Genomic DNA, 20,125 nt, shown 5'->3' with positions numbered 1-20,125 from the left:
CGAAATTGCATAAGGTGGAGATGCCAGGGGGCCTTTGTCCCAGGTTAGCTAGTGAGTGCTACAGCCATGCGAACGTAAAACACCGAGTGTACTAATGCTATACGTCAAGTGTGTGAGTACGGCGGCCACCGGCATAATAGTCTAAAGCCAGGCAGTCCGCGTGTATGGTGAACCTACTGAAATTGAAAAGTACACAATACAATGTGCTGTTGACTGAAAAAAGTCAGGACTGGCTGAATGTGACGTACAACGCCGGCCAGCTTGAGTTACACATTCCCTGAGGTTTACCATGCTATGTATGCTACGAGATAAATGAGATAACGAGCGGCCTTGAAAGTGAAAGTGATCGCGATCAAAACGAAAGTGATTGCGATGACGTGCTATGTGGTAAGTACGCGAGTGGTGCGCACGCAGCAGTGATCGCGCTGGAAGGGAGGCAGATGCCAGCTGCGCGTGTGCACGCTTGCGTGAACGCAAGCGTTAGGCCAGCGAGGTCTGGTAGCACTTTGAAAACCCGTATACTAAATGTCTCGCAGAGCAAGGCATGTGCTGGCTCAGGCGAGACCTAAAAAGTACTGTTTCCACAGAAACCCTGTTTCTTCAATTTCGAAGTGAAATTACAATAATGAAAGTTTCTCAGGACGCAGCTAATAAAAAAACAGAGCGACAACTAATTTGATTAGCCATAATATGCAACATGTATCTACGCGGGTCTCTTAGGTTGAGCATCGTTTTTCAGATCTGGAAGGTGAAAGGTTGAAACAGGCTACTTCTACGGATAGGCTTCAAATAGAGTTAGCTAACTCAGAGATTAAAATTGATGATGCTGAAAACGTCGATTCAATTTGTGATTTACAGGTATAGCAGAAGGTGAGAACATAGGCAGACAGCTGCCAGTCTCATTTCAGATCTAGTACAAAAATATGTCTACCCCAAAGCGGAAACCAGAAAACTGGATCTCACTATTGCATGAGCTCATCGCGTTCCCGTAGTCCAGCCTTCCAGTGCAAAATACCCCCGGGCAATAATGGTAAACTTTGGGGACTATCGCATCAAGGAACATATTCTTTCTAATGCCATAAAGGATAAATTGTATCAGATTCCGGGGGATTTCTCCTTTAAAGTATTATCTGACATGCCCACATATTCAGCATGACACAGGAAAGAATTTAAGAGTTTGATCAGTAACTTTCAGCAAGCAGGTGCTTAAAGGTCACTCTCAAATGTTTCATTCCGTAGAACAAGCAAAAGATGTTTTAAAATCAATCCAGCAATCAGCACTGAAAGAAGGGTGGGACAGGAATAGGGGCGCTGGGTACAGTAGACAGTGTATATAGAGGCAGGATGTAAATGTGTAAATTCATGTTGAAAGATGACATTTGAAATATGAAACAATTGTACATTTTCAACACAAATTATTATTTAATAGACTGTATAATAGAATGAGCCTTTTCTCTTTTAATGTCATTTGCTTTCTATTCTGATGTTTCTTCTTAGTGAGTTTTGACTTCACTATGTTTTCTTATTAGTTTTATTTTGGGAGTGATGCTCTCAAGGACCTCTGACGATCTCTGGGGTCATGTCAAGGCACCAATTTAAGGGTTGGGGCAAGACATTGGATGGGGTCAAGGACAGTGGGGGGTGGTAGGAGGGAGCCTAGGATGGCTTGGGCTTCAGAGGATGTTGGTAGGTCAGGTTAGGGGGAAGGGAGGGACATAGGTGAGGTGTGTGACCGGTAGAAAAAATGAAAAATATGCAACATGAAATATAGCATGCAATTTCTCGAAAAAGTTGAAAATTGTTATATGTAATGTGAATGGGTTAAATAATAGACTAAAAGGTCAAGGCACGTTAGCTTGGTTTAGAACTTTGAATTCAGATGTTTTACTATTACAGGAGACGCATTTGAAAGATAATGGTGGTCAACCTCGCACCCCTTCGTATATTCAGCATGCATATTTTGCATCGTCTCAGGCTTCACGTCGGGGGTGGCAGTGCTGATAACATGATCAGTCCATTCCGAAAGTGAGAGACACGGGAGCCAGATGGATCTTGATTAAAATACAAACTGATATGGTGGTGTATCATTTAATAAGCTATCACGGTACTATTGAGGACACACCCTCCGCTCTACAAAATCTTCACTCTTTGCTACAACAGGAGATAAGGCATGTCATAATAGGGGGGGGGGGTAATTTAATTCAGGATCCATTGCTCGACACGTGGCGTTTAAACAAACATCAAAACAAGCCTAAATCCATACAAGCCCTCGGAACTTTACTCATGACTTTGCACTCATAGATCCCTGGAGGGCACAGAATAGGTTGTTACGACAGAACACATCATTCCAAACTATACGGTACCGGGTCCTGTTTAGATTTATTTTTATTTTTTATATCTCACGCACTTGAATGGAAAATGCAGTGCTATCTAATAATGCATTCCCTGACCATTCTTTGATTAGTTTAGCAATCCCTTTTTCAATAACACTCTCACAGGGTGTAGGATGGAATTTTAATAAGGCACTTCTAGTAGAGCACTCCTGGGTGGAGCAGATGAAGAGCAACTTGGAGGAATTTTTGCATTTTAATTTAGACTCTGCTTCTGACTTTTCCGTATGGGAAGCGTAAAAAGCTAATTTTAGAGGTCAGGTTTTTTCCTTTTTGGCTGCTTTTCGACAAGAGGAGTAAGTTCAATATGCCAAATCAAATGTGAGAATGGATGAAGCCACCACAGTACACACATTGGCCCCTAATAAAAGCATGCACAATACGTTAGCAGAAGCTAAATATAATCTTCAAAAAAATAGTGAATCATTCATTATATCTTCAGCAGAGATATGAGGAAAGTGAGTTTATAGGGAAATATCTTGCTTGGTCTGCGAAGTGCAGCACCAATAATAATAGTATCAAAACAATGCAGCGCTATTCTCAGGGCCGAGTCACTAATAGTTCTTCACATTGCTATGTATAGATTGGGGGCTTCCAGCCTCTCATACTGGCCACCTCCGTAGTGCTGATAGGGTAAATATATCTACGAGATGGCCCTGGGGGGACAACGTAGGAGCTCTCTCCCCCCTACGAAGGTACCGGGTAATGGGGAATAGGCAGAGGAGGGGGGGGGGGGGGGGGGGGGGGAGGGGAAAAAGGGTTAATTGGGGAAGATTTGATTCAAATGGTTTCTTCGTTTTGATATGTTTTATGGTACATTGTAGATCCACACATACTGATCATGTATTGCTGCATAAATATCCAGATCGTACAGCATACATCTCCAACACTGTCCATGGCAACGCCACTTGACCCCATCAACCCTGCAAAAACACGCACACAGCACCTGCCTATAATATCCTGGAACGTCAACGGTCTCCGAGATAAGCTTAAGAGGGGACTAGTCCTGCAATACCTAAAGCGAAAGGCACCAGCAATAGCCCTGATACAAGAGACCCACTTAACGAGGTTGACCTGCAAAGCACTCGAAACGATTACGCTTTCTGTGCTTTACTTAGCTCAAGAGGAGGGAGGTTTGGCTCTCCCCTGTCTTAAAACATTATCAAGCAGCTCTTCTAAACTGGTTGACTTCTGCTTCAAACAAGGTATCTAGATGAGATAATTACTATCTCAACAATATGCTAAAGACTGCAGGAACAGATCCCATCTCCTTCATACAGATTCCGAGACTACCAAAAAGGACCCATTATATGACACTTCGAATAATAGTTGACCATTTTAACTTTATAAGGTCAGAATATAAGATTCCATATTTTATTTACAAATGAGTTAGAAGACTGTGCTGGCTTCAGCTTAAACATTACCCGTTCTCTGCTCAGCCGCTGTGCAACTTTACGTTTTCGGAGATTAAGAGAATTTTTTCCAAAACAATCTGTTTATTTTGTGGCAAATGTTAAATCATGAATATCCATTCATTAGTCCAGCTCTCTTTTTTAGTTTTTCTCAAATAAAACACTTACGTTCAAGCAATTCAACAGAGAAGTGGAGAAAATAAGTCAAGCCTTTTCCATCTCTAGCCTAGCTGGGAATGGTAACTGGTATAGAGCATTACTCCAATACTCTGGAGCTAAATTAATATCTAAAATAGCCGCTGTTACAGGCTGTGATCTAATCATGGCACATTGGCATTATTATAATCAGCTCAGTAGGAAAGCAGTTTGTGCAGCACATGACTTTCTATTGCAAATGGATGCTGTATTACACTTCAGAAAAAATTAAGAACATGTACAAAGGAGCTAATGTCGGATGCTTTAGATGCAGGTCTCACCTGGTGATTGGCTTCATATGATATATTTACTTGTCCTTGGTTGAGTGCAATTTGGACTATCATCTTTTATGAAATAGGAATTCAGACGGGCAAGAGATTTCTCCTGATCCATTGGCGGCCCTTTTTGGTACCCCGTCAAGCCCTCACAATCTCCCAACCAAATTCAATCAACTTTGTTTTATTGCTACATCAATAGCAAAATCATTAATTTTAGCAAACTGGAAGTCAACAAATGTGTCTACTATAATTCAAAGGTGTATCAAGATTTATAAAATAAAAAATCACGGAGAGGTTTACGCAAAGAGAGTAGGTGCCACTAAGCGTCTTAATAAAATGTGGCAGAACTGGGAAGGTGTAGGGATAGTCGGATCTGTTGGCTCATGAGTTTTCTCCAATTAGAAATATGAGTTAGAGAAAAACAATTGTAACCAGGTTTAAATATTATTTTTATATGCATTTATGATAATTATGCTCGGTCCAAGTAAAAGGAGGATTGTTTTTTTTTTGCTTTCTGTTTTTGTCTGTTTTTTGATTAATTGATGTGAGGTATAAGAGTTACCATTCACAATTGCTGTAAAAAAATGTATCATTTATTTTTTCTTTTTTTTTTTAATATACAAGTATTATAACTGATTTGTTTTGCTAAATTGACGAATTATTATTTGGAAATACTATTATGAAGTGTGAGACATCCCATGTGTTGCATTTTTGATAAATGAAAGAGAGAAAAAAAAATGGATTTGTAAAACTATCAACTGAATTACCCCTAACAAAGTCCTTGGGTTGGATAAGATCACTGGTGATCTCTTTATGGCTGATAAAGATGTCTGGTGTCCCTACTTTACTTTGTTTTTCTAATCCCATAATGATAGGCACCCCTATGCCCAAAGCTTGGGCAGGGGAAGATATTATCCCCATCTACAACAAGCATTTACAATGCAATAGGTCTCGCATTTACAAGAGACCTATTGCATTGCAAATGGTTGGCATTACGGACAACGGGAGGGAGGGTAGGTGAGGAGAAGGCACAGACAACGGGAGGGTGGGCAGGGGATTGGGGAGAAGGCACGGACAACAAGAGTGCGGGGAAGTGGGGGGAGAAGGCACGGACAGCGGGGGAGGTGATTCAGGTGGGGGAAGAAGGCACAAACAACAGGAGGGTGGGGTGTAAAGAAGGCACCGAAGCATGTCTTGCCTGCAGTAGGAGAGCCTCATTAAAGAAAATAGTGCTCAAAGTCTAAATAACACGTACCGTGTACCAACCGAAGTAAAGGGGCCAGTCACCATGGGAGGTAGCAAATGAAGAGGAGGCGGTACTTAGATGGGACTAACAAGTCTATTTACGTATCAGAAGGCAGCATTTAGGACAGACAATGACACAAGCCAATGGCAAATATGAGCGGAGAGTGGGCGGGGCTTCTATTCGCTACTCCACCACAACAAGTCTCGCAGAGCAGCGCATGAGCGCTGGCTCTAGGCTCGACCTAAAAAGGGAAAGTCCTATAATGAACACGCAACTAACAAACATGCGCAAAATTATAAATTTACAAGATTTCAAGTGGAATTGCAAATTGAAACTCCCGCTAAAGGGAATATGCAGAAAAGCAGCTACAGCTGCGCTGTCACTCCAGAATTAAAAGGTGGAGCATGAATATTGGCCCCTATTGACATGAGAGTGGAAAAGTCTAACCCTTTCCCTGGAAACATTTTAAAAATAAAATGGCACAACTTACTAAACAATCTCCCAAGTCATATTGGTTATAAGTAGTTCTGAGGTAGGACCAGTCTGACCACCACCAGGGAAGCTTGTAGGGAGGTAGAAGTTTTGTGCCAAGATCACTTTGAAAAATGGGACAAAAAGGGGTATTTTACAGCATGATTTTCTAAATAAATCTTCTAGAAACAACAGGCTTTGTTGGCAGTTCTGAAAATGAACTTATAAACGTATGTGTTATATGGATGCCTACTGTATGCAGAAGCATTATTTCACTGCGTCATCAATCCTATGAGTGAATGACCAGTGAAAATGCTGGACGCACAATGGAGACACATTTGTGACACTTAACTGAAGTGTGGTCTGCCACTGTCTGCCACTGATCTACTGGTGAAAAATGACAGTCATAGAAAATGCACCAGTAGAAAACATACCCGTTTGAATAGTGTGCAGAGGGATGCACTGCACATCACTGTTTTCCACCAACATTAAACGTGCTGTTAATGTATAGTGCTCCCACCATCCCACCATATCCCAATGTTGCTGACATATCTCCTGTATGATGCAGAATGTATCAGTCTGCCAGGGGAGGAACTAAAACATGCTTTGATGCTCCTATGGTACCACAACATTCTGCTCCAGGTGCCAGCTTGCCAGTTTCCACACTACAGAACCTGTACTCCAAGATACAATATCCTTGTCGGTTTTACATTGCAGTTCAAGCTTTGACATTTTTATGTACGTGTCACATTGTACCAATTAAGGAAACACTGCGATATCAGTTTCTACACTGCTAACAAAGAAAATTGCCTTACAGTGTTGCAACGTTGTGGCAGTTTCTCATTATTAAAAAATAATGCCACATTTTGAAAACTGCCAAGCCAGTTTCATATTACACCAGTACATTGCCCCAGAGAAACACCTTTCAATGTATCAAATTCTACATTGCTCCAGAACATGTTCATGGCCGTTTTCACATTACTGTGCCCCTTTTCAAATTGTTATGTCAGTTTCATGTTGCCCTAGTTTACACATATTGCCACGCCCGTTTGCACATTGTCCTTGAGAGATTAGCATCCTGATTTCGACATTGTCGGTTTCAACATGCTTGAGAAAAACATACATTGCCGTGATATTTTCTGCACTGCCATCAGCCCTTACTAACCATCTCAAGGCGAGACCTACCTTCTGGAATATTTGCATGACGTCCACATCCTACACAAGAGCACACTGGACAATTGCCCTCTCACTGAACTTCCATTAAGTTAGGTTTCACCCACGAGCATTACTTATATTATTGTAATCTCTATTTTCTTCAAATACAAGTGCTCTGAGGCAGCACCAGCCGTACCCTTAACAAATGTGATAGTAAATAAATAACGAATACAATATATTCATAGCCAGGTTGACATTGTGAAAATGAGTTAACGGTCCTATGCCAGTTTCTAGATTTTCACCCAGAACATCACCGCACTAGTTTTAAATGGCCCCAGGACATGCCAGTCCCTCCTTTGCCCTAACATTGCTACTTCAGCTTTTATATTGCCATACTAGTTTTAATTAACCAAGACCTATCTATCTGTGTACAAAGATACTATACCAGTCTAGGCACTGCCCCTGATCAGCTCACCAGGCCACATGGGTGGAGATTTGCATGTAGGCTTACAGGCAAGCACACAGGGAGATGTCTACACACGAAGACAGAAAAACACCCACACAAATACATGCACACATTCACACAAGCAGACACATATACAGGGATTCACATAACCAGGCTTACATACAAATACACACACACACACATTGTGAGCCTTGGCAGGCAGAGCAGCGCTAACCAGAGTGAGGACACTTTTGGGCAGCAGTGCTGAGGTGTGCAGCGGGGATCATGAGGCCTCAGGCAATGAATGGACTGGCAAACATCACACATTCGTTTCCTTCTCTGTACTAGGTAGTCTGGCATCGTTCCCACGTCTTTAGAATTGTTAGACTCTGGGAGAGGCAGCGCCTGTCCAACACAGACCAGTGCCTGGGTGCTGCCATGACCTCCGTTGTGACAATGCACAAGTATTTTTGGTCGGTCGTGAAAGCTCGACATAAACATCCGCGTTGTGATTCATTCTTCACGCACATTGTTTTACACATGAGGAGTACAAGTGAGCGCGGATCGCTGCGTGAAGGCCCACAGCTGCAGTAGATAGCTTAGGAGCGGCGCACTCCGCTCACTGTAAACCACCAGTTACCATGGCACCAGAGTTCAAGCACTTTCACTGACAGTCTTCAGTCTGAGTTGGAGTTGGAGTTTTCAAAAATAATTATTAACAAGCCTCGGAATGAAAAGAACACAAGCGTGGCAAAGAAGAAGCAACGCGCATTCTTGTGGAGGTGGGGTGGAGGGGACGTGCATGAAACCTGACACAAAACAGATGGCCCCTGTGCGCCGTTGCTGGCTCCCGAGAGCAAAACGCTCTGGGAGTAAACATTTCACAAGAAGCTGGGACCTCCACATGCCTTTAGCCAATTGCGTGCAAGAGCCAGACGCAAAGGCCAATCACGTGTGAACACCACACGCACGAGCTTCTACACAAGCTTAAGTGATTCCAAGAGGTTGATTTCCATGCGCGCTGCCATAGGCTCGACCTAAAAAGGTTTCTAGGTCGCTACCCTTTAACTATAGACCCATCAGTCTTATCAATACCTCCCATTGTTTAGTCGATCATTTTGGGTAGGTTGTGTGAAAGGATAGCTGATATTTGTGTGCTGTCTCCGCTACAAGCAGGAGTGAGCGATGGCATAGGTACTATCAATCAGTTGTTCCGCCTCCAGCTGCTTTAACTGGAAACATGTTATCCTGGCTGGCGGTCAACTATATGTGATCTTTGTGGACCGTTGCTCATTATTTTACCTCGTTCCTGGGGAGTCCTTGTGGAAGGTGTTGGCAGGAACTGGGGTTCCGTCATACCTCTTGAATGTCATCATTCGGCTGTAAAACAACAATTCTACCCAGATCAGATGTGGAACGCAGGGTGAGTTGACAGCCCCCATTCCAGTCAAACAGGGCATGAGGCAAGGGTATGTCTTGGCCCGAACCCTATTTCTTCGTCAAATTAATGATCTGATGTCCCAGCTAGAGAAGTGTCAAAAAAAAGCCCTGAGCCTGGTCAGGTAAATGTTCCTTCCCTTCAGTTTGAGGATGATACACTTCTGATATCAAAAATACCAATGGGAATTCAGAAGCTTCTGGATCGGTTTGGGTTCAACGACTCGCTCCAACCCGATTCTCAATGGCATACCACTGGAGAGAGTTCTTGTAATCGATTACCTAGGTGTTATCCTTATTGAGCAATTTGATTGGATACCCTACATCCAGGAACGCAGGCTTAAACTAGAACAATACTTTGAGGGATTTGTGAGGTCGCAACAAGGTTCTTTTTACATCCTATAACACCAGTCCTTGTAATCTACAAAAAAATAAATTCTGAGTTTTATATAGCGCAAACTTGACCCGAAGGTATCAGAGCGCTTTACATGAGCACCAGTTGCGTTACACCTCCAAGATCTTGGGGCAACGCTTTATGGCGGGGAACTGTGGGAGTATCACAACGTTAGATCCTTGGGGATTGTCGTTTTATGAGACACCATAGTAATCTCCCAGTTGGCACCCCGCTTATTCCTTTATGACTTAAACTGTGGTATTAGTTCTGTTGTTGACAAAGTGGGCCTCAAACCTTTATTGTAGTTGAGGAAAATTGGGGTGTCTCCTGAGCTTTTGCCATACTGACAAGGTTTGGAGGATGTATTGGGACAATCTGGGGCAAGATCCCCTGGCTTAACTTTGTCATGTCACAACTGCTCCAGATTAGCCTTGAGAACTCACAGTCTACCCCTGTGGAAGCCGTCAGGGTTCCAAAAGCAACGATAAATGGTTTTTATTGCTGCTATCTAGATGGTTTAACTCGGAGTCCCTCAACGGTTGGTACCCTAACAGTTTTCTTTCTGGAGTACAAAGATCATTATTGCTTAGAAGGATTCAGAATGAGATCAAGCTTCTGCCAACCGACCCAGGGAAGTCACTTTAGTTTACATTTTGCATGTGGACCATGCTTCTCCGCTCTGTTGCGACAATTTGGAAGTGTGCATCTAAGGAGTCAGATGAGTTTTGTCCCTTTTGTCACCAGGTTGTTGATACCACTGAACATGTATTCTTCTCCATAACAAAACATGTTGTATACTTCTGTCCGGCATATCAGGGCTACAGAAGGAAGTGGATCCTTACGGTATGTCGCAACCTGTGTTTTAGGAATTACAGAGCAGTGATCAGAGTCTTCAGAAGTGAGCCTAGACAATCTATGGTATTTGCAGTTCCACGTTATGTGGCGGCTTAGATAGAAAAGGGAAGCCTGTTGACGAGCTTCCTCCTGCAGCTCGCTTCCTATCTTAGATCTGGACCTCTGTATGGAATTTTTTGAGAGTACTGTAATTGAATGAATCGTACCCTTCGGATTTCTTTTTTTGATTGTGTAATTAAATGCATTTTACGTCCCAATTAATTTTATTATATAGCATTTTATTGCTCCTATGTATTACGTAGACTGTGACAATGTATGTGCTTTTATGGCTGTATAGCCGAATAAAGATTTATGAGTTAAAGAATACCACCAAAGAAGCATAGGTCAGTGAGAGAAAATAATTGGAGGGGGGTCAACTCCTCCTACACAGTTTCCTGAGGGTATGTGGCTATGGCTTTGGATGAAGAAAAAAAAGGTGTGTCCGTTTGGGATTTTGGCTCCCTTTTGTTGTCCATCCCTTTTCTTTCCTCTCCTTTCTTACGGGTGGAGCTTACGGCTGACACAGCCGTTTCTGGAATATAAACAAGAACATTTGTGTGGCTTAAGCTATCAACGGCACACGGAACACCCTCCTGTACTGAAGACCGTTAAGACGCAAGCCTTCTACTTTCAAAAGATTTAACCAAGTACCCACTTTTCTTTCAGTAACTTGCTATTTGTGAAGAATAAGGAACCTATATATTTTTGTAAATAGTGCACTTCTTAGTGGCATAACAGACATTCTATTTAGAAAATAGTCAACATTAATAAAGGTATGAGCTTATTGGTCACTAAAAAGAAAATTCAAAGAAAAGAAGGAATTGGATACTGTCAGCATTATAAATATAACACCACATATTCATTAGAACAATGGACGGAACTGAAAAGGTGCAGTCCCCAATGAAACCCATAAAGCCAGAAAGGATGAGGTTTTCAAGAAACCTGTAATTGGCTTTTTATTTTTGGCATTTGAGAGAAATATAATTATACAATAGCTTATAATAAACGGAATGTGTCTTATAGTTCCAGATATGCTTACCAGGTTGGGTCACAGCAGTTGCTGTAAACTGAGCTGCCCATGGGGGATTCTTTTGTCCTCCAAACTGAGCCATAATAGCGTGTTTGATTTGCTTTTTTCTACAAACTGGATCTGTAAAAAGAGATAATAAATAGTTACACTCGAAACAAAATAAAAAGGTAGAAAATTGTACACTTCTGCTTAACAAGATGTTAACAGTTAACGTAAATTAGAAAATATGTAGGGACCAAAAAAGTAACGATACTTCTGGTGAAGTAAATTATGAATATACCCAGGTGTCAAACTGAATGTTTTCCGTTAGAAATCGCTCTATTGCACCACCTGAGGGCACTAGTCGACAGACTACCTGCTCAAGAACCCAACACTCAGTATAAACAATGCATGCTTGCGTCAGTTCCTTTTTTTCCACACCCAACGGAGGCATAAAAAGAGCAACCTAAAATATTTCAACAACAGCATATAGTAAAACAAAGAAAGTACACGTTAGAAAGCATGGAAATATAGGGAGAACTGCACCGCCTCAGAATTGAAGCAGAGAGAGGCGTGACCGGACATAGAATGGAGTGGATAGGAGATCTGAGAGCTCTGCTCTCTTCCTGTTAAAATCATCCAACATCAGTGACCTACGTCTGCCCGTGGGGCACAAACTTCCATGAGTATCCATGGCTGCAGTGAGGGGTATGAAAATTGAGTGCACCACAGGTGATTGAAGAGATTGAGTCAACACCCCAGTTGGGCAGCAGATATCTTGAGGAACGGTGCTTAGCATTACACAGCCTGAGGGACAGAGGTGGTAATACACCTGTCCGATACTGCACAGTGATAACAGTCAGAGGTGCCCAGTAAGAAACCTCGCGCAGAGGCGCTGGACCTCCCTGTCACCCCAGAGGAGATTAGTGATGCAATTTCACGTATGGCTGCAGGTAAGACGAAAGGGCCAGACGGACTCCCGTAGGAGTTCTATGCGTCCATCCGGGAAACGCTGATTCCCCACCTTCTAGAGGTGTATCAGGAGGTGTCTGATCAAGGCTCATTTCGCCCTGAGATGGATACGGACACCACAGTGGTGATCCCTAAGTCCCAGCCTCCCTCGAAGCATTGCTCTGATTACCGCCCCATCTCCCTCATTAACACAGAGCTCAAAATATTCGCCTCTGTCCTAGCCAACCGCATACGACCCTACCTGGCCAAACTGGTCCTCCCTGACCAATGCGGATTTATGCCCTCCCGGGGAACCCGGCACTGTCTCAGGCATCTCCACCTCGCTCTAGCAAATCGACAACAACTGACCCCCTACTTATCTCTCCTTCTCGTAGATTTCGGGAAAGCATTCGACTCGGTGGATTGTCGATATCTGGAGGCGGTATTAATGGAAATGGGTTTTGGAACCCCTTTCCACTACCTGGTTAAGGTGCATTACTGTAAACCAAGAGCCCAGGTATTAGTCAACGGAGCCCTGTTGCACCCCTTTCCCATCGGAAGGGGCACGAGGCAGGGATGCCCCCTCTCGCCCCTCCTGCTCGCGCTGGCAATGGAGCCCTTTGCCTGCCTTGTCCGATCTGATCAGCTCCTCACGGGATGGCGATGGCCCAGTGTAGAGGAAGATAAGATCGCCCTCTATGCTGACGATGTTCTGTTATTCCTAGCAGATCCAGCTCGATCAGGTCCCCGTTGCCTCCGGGCCTGGAGTCTTTTTGAACAAACCTCCGGCCTCCGATTGAACTTGGCTAAGTCCGTCCTGGTCCCCCTTCACCTTTCGAGAGAGTGCTTTGATTGGCAGTCGTCGATACCCCTTCGGCGACAGTCCTTCAAGTATCTTGGAATCTGGGTCACCCTCCTCCCCGGTCTCGCTAGGTCACTCAACGTCACCCCATTAGTGAAAAAGGCTCGGGCTGATCTCCTCAAGTGGCAAACTCTGCCACTGAACTCTATGGGCAGAATAGCTCTGTTTAAAATGATGATCCTGTCCAGATTCCTTTATATGCTTCAGAACACACACCTCTCCTTCTCAAGGTCATGGTTCTGGGAGCTGGACAGCATGGCCACTAAGTTCTTGTGGGGAGGCCGGAAGCCTTGGCTGGCCCTCACCCAGTGTCGGATCCCCCCTATGACGGTGGCCGGGGGATGACGAATCTACCTTTACTATTTAGCGACACGGCTCCTCACCGTGCATGATTGGTTTAACGGTGGCTGGTCTGACCCGGCATACCGCTTGGAGCTCCACACCCTGGGCTTGGCTAACATTCAAGGGATGCTGTATGGGTGCACCATTCCCCAAACTTTACCCGAGGTCACGCGCGGGGTGCTTTTTGGCCTGGCGGGCTTCTCTGCGTCACACCCACTGTTCGGATAAATTGACTCAACATACCCCACTGTGGTGCGGCACACAGCTCGGAGAGGTTGCCAATCTCTCTGGTTTTAGATCATGGGATCTCATTGGCATTTCGCTACTGGGGGATGTCTGGGGTGGGAGTCACATACGCACTTTCCAACAATTACAGACTCGCTACTCCCTCCACGCTTCCCGATTCTACCAGTACCTGCAGATACGCCATGCCCTCCACTCTCACATCTCAGAGGGCACCTCCCTGCCTGAATATAGCCCGCCCGAAGCCCAGACCATGACCGGTAACTTAAAGAAGGGAGGGACCACCAGTATCTATCGCTCCCTTACCAATAACACCCCTAACACACTATTACAACTCAGAGAGAGATGGGAGGGTTGGCTCAGGTCCCTAGACAACGCAGATTGGAGGGACGCTTTGATGGCTCCGAAAATAGTCATAGCATCAGCAAGACTTCGTCTAGTTCAAATATACTGCCTTCACACTGCCTATCTTACGCCACTGCGTCTCCAGCGCGCTAGACTCCGACCCGACGCATCCTGTCCCCACTGCACCCACCCCAAGCTTACTTTTATCACTTGGTATGGCTTTGCTCCGCAATCACACGCTACTGGGAGTCAATAACAGGGGAACTCACTGAGGTTCTGGGCTGGGAGGTTCCCCTCAACACCATGAATGTTCTTCTGGGTATCTCGGAGGGGATGGACGGTTCCAGACCTGAAAAATTCTTTCTAAACACGGCACTGATGGTGGCCAAGAGGGACATTGCGGCCAATTGGCTGAACTCGGCTGCCCCCACCATGAGGCGCTGGCGCAGAGGGGTGGATTGGTGCGCCGCACAGGAGCGGCCCCTGCATGAGGCCAGGGGTTGCCCGAAGAAGTTCCATAGAATGTGAGGCAAATGGGTTGGGGTGGTGGAAGATTGACACGCCTACTGAGCATTCGAGGACTGGAATGGGTGCAACATTGTTTTTCCCTTGTCTATTGGTTCATCTATGCTAATGTGATCTTCTCTTGTAAATGTCTTGCGCGACTTACTCTACAAACAGCTGGTACTGTTCATCTCTTGTTGGTCTCTCATAAAATCAATAAAATTGATTATCAAAAAAAGAAACCTCGCATAGGAGGCAAAGACATAAGGCATAGCATCACGTCCACCAGTGGCAGTGCACTGGGTGAAATGACGTCTCAGGAAAGCCCAAAGAGGAGAAAACGTAATCACTGAGAAGAGCAGGTGGAAAGGCCCCTGAACACCCAGGGGAATCCAGAATGGGGTGACTTGTATGGATTTCACTAGGTTCCGTTACCCAGAATCCCTTGCAAACCTCAAACTTTGTCCCCCCAAAAAATTCCTCACATTTCTGTGATGGAAAGTTCTGGAATCTGCGGGGAGTCACAAACTTCCAGCCAGCCAGCATTCCCCAAAGTCTCCCGATAAAAATGGTACCTCCCTTGTGTGGGTAGGCCTCGTACCTGTGACAGGAAACGGCCTCAAACATACTGTGGAGACTTCAAAATTATCGATTAAAAAAAGCCATTGGTTTGCGAGGGAGCCCCCTGCGTTTTTGATCCCGGCTCGGCAGCTATCTAGGGAAACCTGCCAAACCCACACATTTCTGAAAACTAGACATCTGGGAGAGTACAGGGAAGTGTGACTTGCGTGGAACCCGCTATGTTTTTCTACCTAGTATCCCCTGAAAACCATAAATTTAGCTGGAAAGAAAATAAAAAAATTCCGCATTTCTGTGTGGGAAAGTTGTGGGCTCACCGGGCTGAGACAAATTTTCTACCACCCAGCATTCCTGGAGGTCACCCGATAAAAATGGCACCTCACTTGTGTGGGTGAGCCAAGTACGCACGACAGGCAAGGGCTCAAACATATTATGGAGACATCAAAAGTATCCATCACAGAACGACCTGGTTTTGCACGAGGGGCACATGCGTTTTTAGTCGCAGGCTCAGCCGCCATCTCAGGAAACCTACCGTACCCTCACATTTCTGAAAACTAGACACCCAGGGGAGTCCAGCAATGTGTGGCTTGCGTGGATTCCCCAAAGTTTTCCTACCCAGAATCCCCTGCAACTTCCCTGGCCAATTTTAATTAACTGTGCTGCATTTCATTTTTACACCAAAAAGAGATCTTTTGCTCTTTCTCCGAGCTTAGGCGCTTCCAGAATCTTATCAATGCCATACAGGCAATTATATTCCATGATATCATTTCCATCTCTATTCTTATAGACTGGATCATGGCAGATCTAGGTAGTGACAGTAGTTCTTCCCATCTATTTTTACCGCTTAGATTATAACAGTTCACTTCTATATTGGAATTGCGGTGGAATTATGGCTACAAATGCTTTCAGAACAGGTCTATCTCCCCATAATCCTAGTTCAATTTCTTCAGGCCACTAACTGAGATAAGAGCTCTTCCTCTCAGTAATTCCAGATGGACTTCCCATTTTAGAGACTTTTAGAACCAGACCCCTAAATACTTATATTCCTTTACTGGCTCCAGGTTTTGTGGGGCCTAGGTACCAGCTGAACTTTGTTATTTTATTACCAAAGCACAATACTTTGGTTTTTTCCATATTCACTACTATTTGTTTGTGCTTGAACTATTCCATAAATCTGTCCTGTTTTCATTGTAGGCCTATCTCTGTCTGATCTACAATTATAGGGTCACCTGCACAAAGAAGAGAAGCACATGTTTGCCATCCATTTTGGAGCTGACACCTTTGGCCTCCCCCAAGAATGCTGGCAAATCAGCTATAAATAAAGAAAAGAGTACGGGAGCCAGGACACACCCCTGTCTTAATCCATTTTCAGTTAGTATTTTCTCCGTCAAAGTTCCCTTAGTGTTTATGATAACTTGCACCTAGTTATAGCTATGTAGATCCTGAATTACAGTGAGGAGATACTTTGGGATGTCCCACCTCATCAGTGTCTCCCACAGACTTTTGCGGTCCACCACAAAGGCCACCCGGAAGTCGATAAACAGCAGTACAATCAGCCACTTATCTCCACCGATTTCCGTGTGATACCCCAGAGGGAGAAAAAATGATCAATGGTAGAGTGCCCTTCCTTACAGCCCCCCTGCTCTGGGGACACAATATGATTTACTTCTGCCCAATATTTTAACTGTTCTAATCACATTTTTGAAAAAACTTTTTCTTCTACATCCAACAAGTTTATTAACCTATATTTCTTAGGGGCTTTTATATCTCCCCGTTTGTGGATGGGTCTGATAATCGCCCCTCTCCAACTTCCCGGTACTTGTCCCATATCGAGTATAACTTTAAACATTTGGGAACAGAATTCTGCCAACCAATCTGGTCGTGTCTTTATAATTACAGTTGCCAGATTATACAGTCCTGCTGCCCTAGTTAATGTTAAATTTGCTATGATTCGTCTGATTTTGCTGGTCATTAAAAAAAGAACCATTTTTATCAATCCAAGAGTTGCCCCTCTTTACTACAGGTTCCCACCTTCCCCCATATATTTCATCCAGATATTCCTCCCAGGCCTCTTCTGTCATCACACAATTCATTGTCCCCTGAATCCTACCAGAGCCATCTTGGACTAATTTCCAGAACTTTTTTGAATTTTTTGTTCCCATTGGTTCCAGAAGACTACTCCAACCTTTCTCCTCTTGCTTTCTTTTTTGATCTCTAATTAACTTTTTATATTTGTTCTTTATCTTCTGGAGGCTGTTATAATTCATCAAATCATATTTTAACCTAAGGCTTCTTTCCCCTTTTCTAATCTGAGATTTTAGTTTCAGAGTGTCAAGAATTCCTGTCATACGAGGGGAGGAAAACGGTAACTGGCGAAAACGGACTACATCTCCCAGGATGCTTAGCGGTTGAGAGGTTATGTAAACAGGAGAGCTGTTACATAACTCAAGGGAAACACGCCCTTATGTAAACAGGAGAGCTGTTACATAACTCAAGGAAAACACGCCCTTATGTAAACAGGAGAGCTGTTACATAACTCAAGGGAAACACGCCCTTATGTAAACAGGAGAGCTGTTACATAACTCAAGGAAACACGCCCTTATGTAAACAGGAGAGCTGTTACATAACTCAAGGAAAACACTCCCTATAAAGGGAGGAACCGGGAGGTACAACGCTGTCGGATATTGTGTTCACACCGACGTACCTGCTTCGTGAAGAGCAGTGTTCCGGAGTGGTGCTCCAGTAAGGCAAGAACGGAGGTAGGTCGAGTCGTTACTCCCTGGGCCGTGTCTTGCCCCATCGTCACCTGTGAAGGACCCGGAAGCTCTACCGGTCAACCATTGAGCTTCGCTTTTTGACTCGGCTGAGTCCAAGCGCCGTGGCGCTTTTGCTGGTTGGAGTCGTAACTCCCAGCCCGACCAGAGACACAGGGACTGCCAGCTGTAACGCACACCAGGAGGTGTTTGCCGCGTTACAGACTCGGAAGTCCACAGGATCGATCGAGCGGCTGCTCTCGGTTCAGTCTTCTTGCTTGTGATTGGGGTATCGGTGACGCATCACCAGGAGGTGACTCCGCGTCCCGGTGCAGTCTGAGGAAGAGGTTGAGCGGCTGCTCCCTTCAGGTAGAGACCCCGGCTGGGTGTTTCCCTGACTCCTCGATTCTCCCCAACACTCTTCGTGCCCCTCACAGCCTACCGATTGGCATTGTCGGCCATTTCATTTCTGCCCTCTGTTGGCATACGCCGGGACCGGCGTATATGCAGAGGACGGTTAGGACCTTCCGTGCTGTGGGCTGGTAACGTACTTAGCCTGGAGTATTCCAGTGACTATAACTTTTGTTTATTCTTTGTATTATATTTGCCTTCATTAAAACAACTAACCCTTCACTAGTGGTTGCGTCCTCATTGTCGTGTCTGTTAAACGATCCTGAGACGTTCAGGGCGTTACACAGAGATTTATTATTATACTAATTGTTTCCTTTAATCAGCATTCTCTGGTTCCTATTATCACATTTTCTTTTCTCTTTAATTTCAACTGTTAAACACTGAACAACTTGTCTGATAGCATTTTCATACCACACTAAATTCTTACTAGGGGCGCTACTTAGCCTTTGGCTCTGTTGGAATGTGGGTAATTTTTCCATACACTCTTCTAACATTCTTGTAGTGAGATACCACTGGTAGTCCATTTAGACAGGAAGAACTTTTTCTCTAAGTCTCCTTTCACCACCTAATAATTCAAGTTTTAAGGGGAAATGATCACTTTCCTCAGCTTGGGACACCTCAAAGTTCATTAATATATCAAAATTCCAAGCAAGCATAAAGATATGATCTATAGGGCAGGGTTGCTGTCACCTCTTAAACGTTTGCCTAGCCGGGGGTCAGCATCTATCCTTCCATTCAAACAGAACAGCCCCTTCGATCCCAAATATTAACCTAAGGCTTGGTATTGTGCTGTCAGTTCAACATTGGGGAAGCTGGCATCATTTATCTTATAAACGGTCAACAGCTGTTTACTCCTTAAGTCAACCCTGCTTGGGTCCAATTTATGATTGAAATCCCCTAAAAGAATAAACAACTCACTCAGGTGCAATTCACTATCCTCCTTGAATTAGTTCAATTCGACCCTTTATACCTCCTCTCCTCTCCCTTGCATATGCACATTAGCCATAGTCATGCGGTCATATTTTGGGTCCAGGTCTAGGAGATGCACTCTGCAGGCCACCAGCCAGCTCCATTCAACTTTTAACAGCATCACATTTTATGCTGTTTTAGTGGATACCAAGATTATTTGTCCACGTGATGAGCATACTTGTTGGCTCATTTCAGTCAGTCAATCTATTTATCTGGACAACCCCATCAATCCTAGGGGTTTCGTCACACAGCCACGTTTTCTGTAGGCAAACAATCTTATACGGATCAATATATCTCTTAAAGCCTTCTAGTTTGTACATTCTCCTGTAGCCATTAACATTCCATGTTAATACCCCAAGGCCGTGTGAAGACCAAATTTCCTAATCTATCTCACTTAACCATCCCTTTTCTACATATTCAGGTGAAACAAGTGCCCCATATCTATTTCTAAATATTGGCCCTCCACTTTGGTTAATTTTTTTAGTTTGTTCCACTATGACTTCGAGATGGCCCTTTTCTCTGTGTCCCTGTTCTATTAGCCTAACCAGCCTAGGTCCCAGTACTGCATGATGCTGAAGAAATGGTTTTACACGGTTGCCATACTTGGACATTTCTGCTTCCGGAACTAGTCTGATACCTTCTTTCAACAGCTCATGGTCTGCTTTCATTAATGCCATCTTGACCATATTGCAGTCTTTTTACACTCTTTTGGCTGCCACTAGTTAGTCTCTACACGACAAACTCCAGGTAGTCCAGAATACAGCGGCCCGCCTAGCCCAGAATATGCCAGCCAGCACTACCTTTTGCGCTCACCCTATTGGCTCCCTATAAATATATAGG

At 44.2% G+C, this 20,125-nt stretch overlaps 1 protein-coding gene across 5 annotated transcripts in view; it reads right to left on the bottom strand.

Moving 5' to 3' along the window:
• CCAR1 (cell division cycle and apoptosis regulator 1) overlaps positions 1 to 20,125 on the bottom strand; it is a 2,209,777-nt gene that overhangs the window by 2,165,574 nt on the left and 24,078 nt on the right. For all 5 annotated transcript variants that reach the window (XM_085603559.1, XM_085603560.1, XM_085603562.1 and 2 more), the window contains exon 2: positions 11,357 to 11,467. In XM_085603559.1, the coding sequence (XP_085459685.1) occupies positions 11,357 to 11,429 (73 nt within the window). In that variant the 5' untranslated portion in view covers positions 11,430 to 11,467. The remainder of the gene's footprint in view (positions 1 to 11,356; positions 11,468 to 20,125) is intronic.

This window comes from Triturus cristatus, chromosome 1_2 (genome assembly GCF_964204655.1).
Source record: "Triturus cristatus chromosome 1_2, aTriCri1.1, whole genome shotgun sequence".
NCBI lineage: Eukaryota > Metazoa > Chordata > Amphibia > Caudata > Salamandridae > Triturus > Triturus cristatus.
Note: the sequence above shows the minus strand (reverse complement) of the source record. Positions and strands in the feature narration are given on the sequence as shown.